Consider the following 11,230-nt stretch of genomic DNA (forward strand, 5'->3'; position numbering starts at 1 on the left):
TAACCTGAATCAAATCTAAATTTGGTTTTTGTAAATTTCTACAAAGTAGTGAGCTATAGGAAAATAATTTATTGATGCAACTAGCAGCATTGATAAACTCTGATTGATCAATTGAATTCAATAGTGATATCGCTTTTGACGACACATTCCTTTTTTTCATGCTCAGCCTTATTTAACTTTTGTATTTCTATTTCTTCTATTCTACAAAATTCGAAGTAAAAATAAAATATTTAAAAAATTATAGGTATTTATGAATAATTAATATTAAAAATACTTATTAATTCTAACTTACTAATAATTTTGAATTTAATAAAATAATTATATATAATAATAAACTAAATTACCATTTGATTTCAATCTCTTTGAACTTAAAATTTTTCCATTCTATTAATATTTTTGAATAATGTTAATGTACTCACAAGGAAAGGAAATTTTAATAAAATTTATTTATAAAAAATAAGTTTTATGTTGGAAAATTGTTATTCAAATATTTGTAAAATTTTGATTGAAGTGGGGAGGGGGTGGAGGGTAAAATTTTTATTAGCTTAAAATGATATTTATGAAAACAGTCAAATTTGCGATGGGGGGATTTCCCCCCCCCCACATTGGTTACGCTCCTGGGATCTAGATACAGATACATCGTCTAAAATAATATCTAGATACAGATATTTTAATCAAAAATCTATCTAGATACAGACATTTATATATCTAGATACAAGATCTAGATACAAGTATCTAGACCCTTTAACAACTCTGATAATTATCTTATAACCTCCCGCAGTATCAGATAAAATTAAAATCATTATACGTGAAAACAATGTTATTATTCTATTTGTGTGCTTAATCAAATAAATTTCAAGAAAGTATCGTAAAATATTGTCATGAGATAATATCGGAAAATCGGCCCTTCCATCAAGTTACTCGTCATTCAAGTAAGATTCATTAGGATTAATTTGGAATAGGAACATGCGCAAATCAATAAATTTAAAACTGTTAGAAGAAGAATTCAAAACAGTGCATTTGGTGTTGTCACATTTCTATGATAATTTAAATGACATGTTTACAATTTGTATATTCCTACCCATTTGCTTAAAGAAAGATCAAAAAGTTTAATAATGTTGTTTATGATAATTATCACTTTTTTTGGTATATTTCTTTACTGCATTCTTAATTTAATATGTTTACAAACATATAATTTACCCATTTGCTTCAAATAAAAATATTCAAAATTGAATAAAAATAACGATTATTAAAATTTATATTCAAGTCCATTTGTTTTTTACTATTTTTTTTTAAAATAAAATTTAGCCATAATGATTTATCACAATTGTTACTTTTGTATATAGTTTATTATCTTCAATAAAAATTTTAATTTCAACATGTTTTCATTTTTATAATTTTACCTATTTGCTTCTAAATAATTTCAAAAAAAATTTTCTTTTTAAATAACGAAATGACAATTGTCACATTTTACCATGGTTCATCTTCACTAAAATTTTAATTTTAACACCAAATTTATTTTTTTACCCATTTGCTTCAAAATAATACAAAAAATAATAATAATAACGACAATATTTAATTGTCACATTGTACATCTTCATTGAAAATCATAATTTAACATGTTTATAATATATATTTTAAACCCGTATTATACTTAAAATTTTTAAATAACAAATATGATAATTGTCACTTATTATATGGCACATCTTCATTGAAAAAAAATTCTAATTTAACATGACAAATATGATAATTGTCACTTTTCTATGGTTCATCTCCAGCTAAATCCTACCCAATTGCCTTAAAAAAAACTTTAAAAGAGAAAATTTCCACATTTCAAATGCTCCTCATTCATCTTCCATAAACTAAATCCTTACTTTAAAATTTTAAAACCCATTACTTAATAATTAGAAATATAATATTTGATATCATGATTGATGTCGTGCCAAATTTATGAGTCGGATCAAAATAAAGGACTTCTCGAGTCTAAGTCGATACTAATGACAGCCATTTTGGGGGCTAGGTTGAAAAACCCGTTCAAAATTTTAGGTCGAGGCGATGACTTCCTCTCGTGGGGTTTAAACTACGCTATTCCCAAGCCGATGCCTGTTAACCTTACATAACTAATCCTGCTAAATTATTCACGGGCCAGTCCCCCGAATGATTTCATTTTATCAATATTCTTTATAAAAAACATTAAAAAAACTAGGCAAATTTTGAAACTGTGAAAATGAGTTAAGCAAAGCTGCATAATTCAATTAAAAAACACAGTTTTGACTCTATTTTACGAAACATTTTAAAAGCTAAATATTTACAAATTTTGTTTTTTATTAATAAGTGATATTTATTAAAGATTTTTTTTTTGAGAATTTAAATACTAAAAATAAATATAAATAATTAATTTTCATTATATTTTTACCTTTAATTGAAATCAATTTAAAAGAAATTCACAGCGACAGGCTTTTTGTAAATAATTTTTTTAAAAAAAAACCATGTTAGGATTTAATTCAAAAAATTTATGGATGAACGGCAACCTTGTTCTACATATTCCTGAGAAATATTTAGCAATTCCAACATAAACCAGTTTACTAAAATTTTCTGCATATTTATCTTGATTCTGGGAGTCGTCGGGAACTTATTCGGAGTGATGCTTCCGCCCGTAGCAATGATTTATGCGCTCTAAGGATTTACTTTGAATGTACGAAGAACCTGATAATCAAAACCTTGAAACGATCAGCTGGAAGAAAAGGATCCTCGAGGAAAAAAATGTCGAATATGGTTATCTCGTCCTTAGATCCTCGAAATTTGTTTTCGATAAATACGAGACCCTCCTTCAATAGAACAAAACGTAATGTTAATATTAATCCATATTTGTTGAAATGGTTTTTCTTGGTAAATTTTATGAATGTTTTGGGATTGATTATTTCATCCTTCTCAAATTTACGGCGCTGAGCATCTAAAAAACCCTTTTTGGACTTCTAAAGGTTGGATATTCTATTTAGCAAATTATCATTATCCCATATCGAAATCGTTGTTAAATTTTAGCTTCTTCATTTATTTGCTCTTCTTTGCTAATCAGCTGATTGCGGTTGTATACCCATTCAACTACAACTCGTTGATTAATATTAAAATTTTCAAAATTGCTATGCTCTAAGGTCTCACGTACTCGATCATATGGTATTTTCCGACTCACAAATGGTTCAAATTATGTACTATCACAGTTAGCAGAAGGAATAAAATTTACACAGAAGACTATGCCTATTATTATCGATTACGAAAACTCCGACCCCAGGATACTTAGCTACAGGTATCTTTGGATAATTTACCAAATTAGCAGAGAAGTTTTTGCTGTGCTAATTCCCTTTTCCCTGATAATATCCTGCAAAATTATACTTCATCAGAAGAGGCGTAACAATTTCTCATAAAATTTTTAAATCGCGGAGTAGTAAGCGTTTTACTGGCGTGTCTGGCAACGAAACTGGAGAAGATTTCAATGGTATCAAAAATAATCTTGACAATTATAAAAAACCTAATTTCCATTTTCCCGATACATTTGGGAACGACCCCGCTCTTAATCGTAATTCTAATTTAATCGAGGAAGGAGCAAGGATAACCAAATCTCCAAATAAAATAGTCACCAATGAACCTTACATGATGAATTCTAACAGACGGAACTCCAAAAAGTTATCCGAACATAAACAACACATAAAAACTTTGACCATCTTAACGTTTCAATTTATAGTTCTCTTACTACCGGTATCGATCATGCAGATGCTAATGGATATTATAGCCCTAATATATGCTCCCAAATCACTGTCTTACATTTATATGTTTTTGTTAACCTTAGAATATATATATGTTAGTTGTACCTTTTATTTTAACTTATTATTCAATTCCAATTATAGAATCTTGTTCATCGAAAGATTTAAATATTAAACCAGAATTTAATCAAAAAAAAATCTTAAGTCATATATTTTTTTTATATCAACAAGTGTTAAATTTCTGTTTTTGTTTTTTTACATTAATAAAAGATAGTAAGTAATGTGATGAAAGTATAATATACTTTGCCAGTCACTCCACTCCATTCCTAACTGCAAAAGTGATATAGATTAGATGGTTCAGGATTATTCTCATCATATAAAACTTATACAAAAATATTATCCTAAATAAATGCACTTAAAAATTAATGAACAAAATATGAATATAAAATTATTGGGTAAATAGCAATAAGAAAGCTCATTATAAAATTTTCCGAAATTTATAGGATGGGTTATTATAGATCTATTTGAAATGCATTTCCGGCAAAAATCTGATTTTTTTTTTAAATTTTAAAATAACGCGCTCAATTTGAACAATATAAAACTATCACCTTACCAATTATTTTATAACGAAAAAAAAATTATAAACATATAAAATAAATATAATATATATAATTTATTTTACAATTTTACAAATTTATATTTACATATTTTTATTATTTTTATCCAAATCTTAAATTTTTAACGGTATAAAAATTTGTAAATTTTTCTTTCCCCTAATCTTTTTATCTTATTAATAAATAAAGTTCTATATAAAAAAAAATAATTTTACTGTCTCAAATAGATCTCTATATAATAAGCGCACGGTTATTCTCCATCCAGCGGCGTGGTTAAAGTAATGTGCTATATTTTTCAATAGCGAGAGCTTTAGTGCGCTATAGCGGTAGCGGTAGTTAGCTGCTAATTTTGGAAATTTCAATTTTGTATAAAATTTACAAAAAAATATATATATTTTATAATTAATTTCTATTAACAAATTTATATTTAAAAAATTAATTTTCACTTATAGTTTAGTAAATAATTTAAAATGTCAACGATAGAAGATTGTTATTGAAAAAGATAATTTTGCTACCAATCATATCGATCGGCAAAAGTAATTTTTCTCTGGAAAATGATGATATTATGGAATATCCCGTTCCCGATTTCGCTAAATATTTTAATCTCGACGAAAAATATATATTAATTAATTAACAACAGGGTATACATTTCTTCGTAAAAATGTGCCGGAAGGTTTTATAATCAAGCACAAGACTAGTAGGACTAGGATTCAACGAGAAAACATTTAAAAGTAATATATCAAACAAATTTGGTTCTCTCACTTATATCTTTCTAAAAAAAAATTTCTTAAAGAAAATTCTGAAATAAATATTAATAGATGCTTAGGGAAGGTAAACAAAGGTATTTTTAAATTGATTTTTTTTTAAATAAAAAAAAAGAGCTAAAAATGAGGGAAATATCATCAATATTCCCAAAATATTGTTCCCAATTCTGGGAACAAACGATAATATTTCCTCAATTTTTAGCGATTTTTTTTTTTTACAAAAACTTAATTTAGATACAAGTTATTTTCCTAGCATCTATTAAAATATTATTTTTAATATTACTTTTAAAAAATTTTCTAGGAGATATATCCCCTATTTTTAGCCATTTGCTTTTAATTTAGCGATTTAGAAAATGTGTTGCCCAATCTTTTTTAATCTTTAAAATAAAATATGAATCAAAGCTGTAATCTATAATAGTTTTTGAGAAAACATGCTGAGTTTTTGTGAATGTTTTCTAGCCCAGTCCAAACATGGTATGTTTCAACTTTCTTTCCTTCAAGATAGAAAGAAAGAAAGAAAGAAAGAAAGAAAGAAAGAAAGAAAGAAAGAAAGAAAGAAAGAAAGAAAGAAAGAAAGAAAGAAAGAAAGAAAGAACTTAAATTGTGGTTATTCAAAAAATTTTTTGTCTTCTTAAAATTAAATATTTTTTTAAAAAATCATTTAAAACGAATCATTATTATTTTTATCCGAACACTCCTTTTACCGCTTCACATTTTTGTGGTGTTAAACGGCTCGTGTTTTGAGTCGATTTTTAGAAACGGCTAACAACTCAATATTTTATCCAGAAAAATATCATGTGAGCATGAAGATTCTGCTCATAGAAGAAACAAAGCTCTAGACACATATTATCGAAATCTCGAGGCTTAGACTGCATTCAAAGTGGAGACAGATCCCTTTTTTTACATCCGTTCCGTCAAAAGACAATCTCATTAAAAAATGATATATATGTTCATAGTGCGTCCGTTCCGACAACTTCCGTCTTAAAAACCGGCAAATTTTATAGAATGTTATAAACCGTTAATTATAATTTTTTTAAAAAAAATGTAAATCTATATATATATATCATTTTTAATGAGATTGACTTTTGACGGAAAGGATGTAAAAAAACGGATCCGTCTTCACTTTGAATGCAGCCTTAGACAATATTTTTCTGGCTAAAATATTGAGTTAGCCGTTTTTAAAATTCCCCTCAAAACGAGCCGTATAACAACACATTCACATTATATAAGGAGTTCCTTCCCAATTTCATTATTTCATTTTAGCGTTTTGTTCATTTTCCGGTGACAGGTGATATAGGCCACGGAAAAAGATTTGATCCTATATTTAAGAATATTATTTGAATTTGATTCCGAATACGAACAATTTACGATAAATGATATTTAAATTTATTTCTGGTCGTTATATTATTTTCGTAAAATTAAATACGGAATCAACTAAGAGTCAGCAATCTGTCCAAATCTGATTTGACTGGAAATGCATTTCTCAGCACGGGTAGAGTGCCTTATTTAGATAATTTTTTTTGCCATGAACTTAGATAAAAATTTAAGGCTAGTTCAATGGTTAATCCATGAAATTGTTCTCGAATTTACGATGGGAGTAACTCTATATATGTTGGAATATATTTCAGGCAAAATTTAAGTTTATAGATCGCTCTCAGTGAATGATCCAAAACTTTTGAAAGATTTAGAATCGCCATGGATTAGATATTCCAATTAGAAAAGTTCCAGCAAAGCCGCACAAAAAAAAAATTCATTATATATATTTGATGAATTCTAATATTTAATAGAAGTTAGTGGGTATAGTATTTTTTTTAAAAAAATTTTTTTTTACACACCCAATAATATAAATACTTATTTATTTTGACTTTCAACAACATATCTTTCGGTGAACACCTTGCAAACGCGGAATGGGCACCCTCAGCAAATATACTGAAATCTGACAAGGCAGCGCGTAAATTGAATTCCCACAAGGCCGTGCCGACTGATTGCTATTTGCCGATCCCTAATCCCAAATACGACATTTATAATATACTAATTAAATACGTCACACATTGTCTTAAACAGGCTTTATAGGAAGAATGCTTTTAAATAGCCAAGTTAGACATTTTAACCCAACTGTCGTCAATAATTAAATATTTTATAAATCCTGTTTTTTTTAAAATTTATATTCAAAATTTATAAATCTCGTCTGCGGATTCCAATCTTGGTCCCATGGATTTATGCATCACCCCCCCCCATCCTTTCCAGCCAAATTAAGACGTGAATCCCCCCCCCCCCTATATCCACCCCTTATCAAATCAAAATTAGCAAAAAAAAAAAATTATAATCAAAACTACCCTCCTAACCACTCCACCCCCTTCTCCAATTTAAATTGACGATAGGATAGGGTCTTCATAACTTTATTACCCCTTATCCAATTTCAATGACCATCTTGCGTCACACCCCCCCCCCCCCCACCTCCTCTCCTTAGGGGAGTTTAAAGTCCATGTGGATGGATGATACAACTGTCTAATAGAAAATATAGGATGGTCGCATTATTCCAATAAAAAATAAATATCAGAAACCTCAAAGGCCCGGCCCGGGTTTTATTAAAATGTATTTTATTTATTTTTGATTTTTACAGCTAAAAATGGCGATTTAAAATATTTGGTTTTAAAATATCCGGCCCGACCCGGGTTTTTTTTTAAAAATTTTTAGGACCGGCCCGGGTACCCCGGCAGGATTAGGACCGGGTCTACAGGTCTCCGATAAATTGTTGAGCTGCAATTACGATTAAATATTCTCAAGATACTCTTCCGTCAAATTATACCATAAGGTGGAAGAATATATTTTTTGGCTGAGAACACCCCTCAAGCTCGGAATAGGGTAAGTAACTGGCGCCGTCGAAAAGTACAAAAACTGTTTATTAATCATCTTTAAAAAAAAATGTTATTTCACAGATCTTTTAAAAGGTTCGGTTTTGGATTGGATTTTAAACCAAGGGATTTTATCTTATAATCTTCGACAAGTTCGTATAAAATAAAATACAGCATCTTATATGGAGAATGGGTATTCTTAGATAAAATAAATCATTTAAACTTTGATCTATAATAAGGGGTAAAATGCTAGTTTTAAAATGTTTCCAGTAAAGGGTAACTAATACCTCTCGCAAAGAATAACGATAACCTCGCTTTATTTCGACATTTTATTTATATGGATTTAAATATTTATAATATATATAATATATATATATATACAATTATACCTATATGCTAGTGTTGTTAAACGGTTCCTTTTGGGCAGATCTTTAAAAACCGCTAACTCACAATCAGGGATCCAAACCGAATATCGGTTTGGTTCGGATAAAAATAACGGTTCAAGGTTCAGGTTCGGTTCGCAAAAAATAAAAATATCGGTTCGGTTCGAACCTCTAAAAACCGGTTTGAATACTTTTGTATTCAAACCTACATTAGGAATAGGTAAAAGGAAAAAAAATTTTTTATTTCATAATTAAAATAAAAACCTTCATTTTTATTAATTGCACATTATAAAATAATATTTAATTTATAAATATAACAAATAAAATCAATGATTAATTTTAATATGAACAATTACTTAAAAATTTTTTATTAAGCCGCACAATTAATATATTCTCAAAATTCGTCTCACAAATTACATCTATAAGGAGATAATATGTTAAAACATCTTTCCACACTAACTTGGTAGCTGGCATTGCCAGTATGATATCAGATTTGATGTGTCATATATAATATATATGTAAATAATTGATATATTAGATTTAATTTTTTTCTAGGCATTATAATTTATAAGCTTAAAATATTTAAAAAATGTTGTAAAATGGCAATATACTAAAGTTTATAAAAATTATGACTGACGTTATCAATCAAATGTGATTGATAATAATTTTTAAAACAATTTGAATATAATTAAAATTTTTGCAATATAATACTAGTAATAACTTACACATTATTTTATAAGCATAAAATTATGAGACTCGAACCGGTTCAGAGGCATAGCGGTTCGGTTCAGGTTCGGCTAGAAATTTTTTTAGAGGTTTAGGTTCGGTTTAGGTTCGATAAAAAATACCGGGTTTTAGCGGTTCGGTTTGGATCCCTGCTCACAATACTTCATCCAGAAAAGTATTACCCAATCCTGAAGATTTTGCTCATAGAAGGAACAGAGGTTTAGACTTATTATCGAAATCTTGAGGCTTAGGCAATATTTTTCTGGCTAAAATATTGAGTTAGCCATTCTTAAAAATCGGCTCAAAACGAGCCATTTTACAAGGCTAACATATATATGAATTAATGATGCAACAAGCACATAAATAATTTAAAAGGATGGGGAAAATATTTATTTAGAGAGAAATAATGTAATATTATTTATGTATATCTTTCTTAAATTATATTACAAACTATCATTTTTATTTACATTTTAACTGGAACGTTTTCCAAAAATTTTAGCATATCGGAATAAAAATCTGAAAAACTATGTTGGTCATATTGATTCATGATGGAGGAAATATTGACAATAATATCGTCTCTTGTCGCGGGTGGCGGATGAATAGCGTCAAATTTAATCTCGATAACGCGGAAAAAGCTCTCGATTGGATTCAATTGAGGCGAATGTCGCGGAAGATACTCTACCCTACTTTTAAAGTGGTCCATATGATGGCTCATATGCATGGGGATATCGTCCATCACGATTACGGCGTCTTCCGGAAGAATTTTTACCAGGTCCGCCATATACTCCAGCAAAAATGTCATCTTATAAGCCCCCTCCACTACGCGATAATTAACCAGACCGTCCAGGCCTATGGTACATAAAAAGCTAACGCATTTAGATTTAGAATTTGGGATGACCACGATTGGCGTTACGTCTAATGGTGCCCAGCCGTAGACGGGCGAATTCTGTAAATCTATGCACGTTTCGCTGAAGAAGAATAACTTTTCCGTGGGCGTGTTTAGCACCTTCGAGCGATACGCCTTCAGAAAATTGATCGCTTTCGGTGAGTATTTTTTATCGTAGCGTTCTTTACCGGCCCTTTTTTTGGACCATCCTATACTTTTGATATATTTTCTAATGGTCGTTTTGGTTTTTGGGAAATCAGCGGGAGAATTTTCTATCATTTCTTGGATGGTAAACGTGTTATTGGCTTTCAACAGATCCAACAGTTCTGATTGGACATTTGATTGGTCCTTCTTTTTCGATCCCCGTTTTTGTATATCGTAGTCCTTCAATGGATCCCCTATAATATCCGGAAAGGTGTTCCGCCTCAGTTTATGCACCGACGCCGTAGACATGTCGACAAGTTTGCTGATATTTCTTACGCTCATTTTTTGCGTTTCCGGTAACAATAGCATTTTTTTGACGATCTCGATTTTGTCTTTGTTCCAATATTTGTGTATTCTTTTGGGCTTTTTACTTGATGGCGGCGAGTTAGGGTTAGGTACAGATTCCTTATCTTCTGGATTAGCGGGTGGAGGCGAATCTATATTCTCAACATTGTTAGTGCTAGACATGGAAGACATATAATTCTAGTTTAAAATTTATTATTTATTTTACAAAAGAAGATTAATAATAAATAAAATTTGATTTGATTTTAATTTTAATTTAATCATTACGCGAGGTTCATTTAAATATTAATTATGTTTATTGCTTTGAAAATTTATTAATAAATTATTTTTTATTTACAAGCGTAAAAAATATGTAAATATATTAATTAAAAACAAAAAAATAATAATTAATTTTAACAAAGCATTTATTTATTAAACTCAATCAATTGTATTAAAACAGGAGGTTTAAAATAATGTTTAAACAATAACCTATTTACGTAAATTTTCTTAATTATGGAAATTAATTTTGAAAAGATATCATCATTGTTTACTTATATAAAATATAATTTCTGTAAACATTTTTAATAAAATCGAACGCGTTCGCGTTCAACGTTTATTGACAAAAATCGAACGCGTGTTCAAAAATAAGGAACACGTTCACGAACGCGTTCATGTTCATAAAACCGTTCAAAATTTTATGATAAATTTTTTTTTAAATTTAATTTAATATAAATAAACTTATATTTTTTTAATACAAT

General features: G+C 28.9%; 1 protein-coding gene across 1 annotated transcript; it reads right to left on the reverse strand.

The window, feature by feature from the left end:
- Nucleotides 1-4,600: 4,600 nt before the first annotated feature.
- Nucleotides 4,601-10,757, reverse strand: LOC135929702 (uncharacterized). Its single transcript, XM_065466407.1, has 2 exons — nucleotides 9,568-10,757; nucleotides 4,601-4,715 (listed from the first exon to the last, which is right to left on the reverse strand). The coding sequence occupies exons 1-2, from the start codon at nucleotides 10,665-10,667 to the stop codon at nucleotides 4,709-4,711; spliced, it is 1,107 nt and encodes a 368-aa protein (XP_065322479.1). The 5' UTR covers nucleotides 10,668-10,757; the 3' UTR covers nucleotides 4,601-4,708.
- Nucleotides 10,758-11,230: the final 473 nt, after the last annotated feature.

Source organism: Gordionus sp. m RMFG-2023, chromosome 5, assembly GCF_954871325.1.
Source record: "Gordionus sp. m RMFG-2023 chromosome 5, tfGorSpeb1-WG-v2, whole genome shotgun sequence".
In the NCBI taxonomy this organism is placed as follows: Eukaryota; Metazoa; Nematomorpha; class Gordioida; order Chordodea; family Parachordodidae; genus Gordionus; species Gordionus sp. m RMFG-2023.

Bases quoted from the DNA above. Each gene is read 5' to 3' on its own strand.
- LOC135929702 (XM_065466407.1), bottom strand. From the start codon at position 10,667: ATGTCTTCCATGTCTAGCACTAACAATGTTGAGAATATAGATTCGCCT.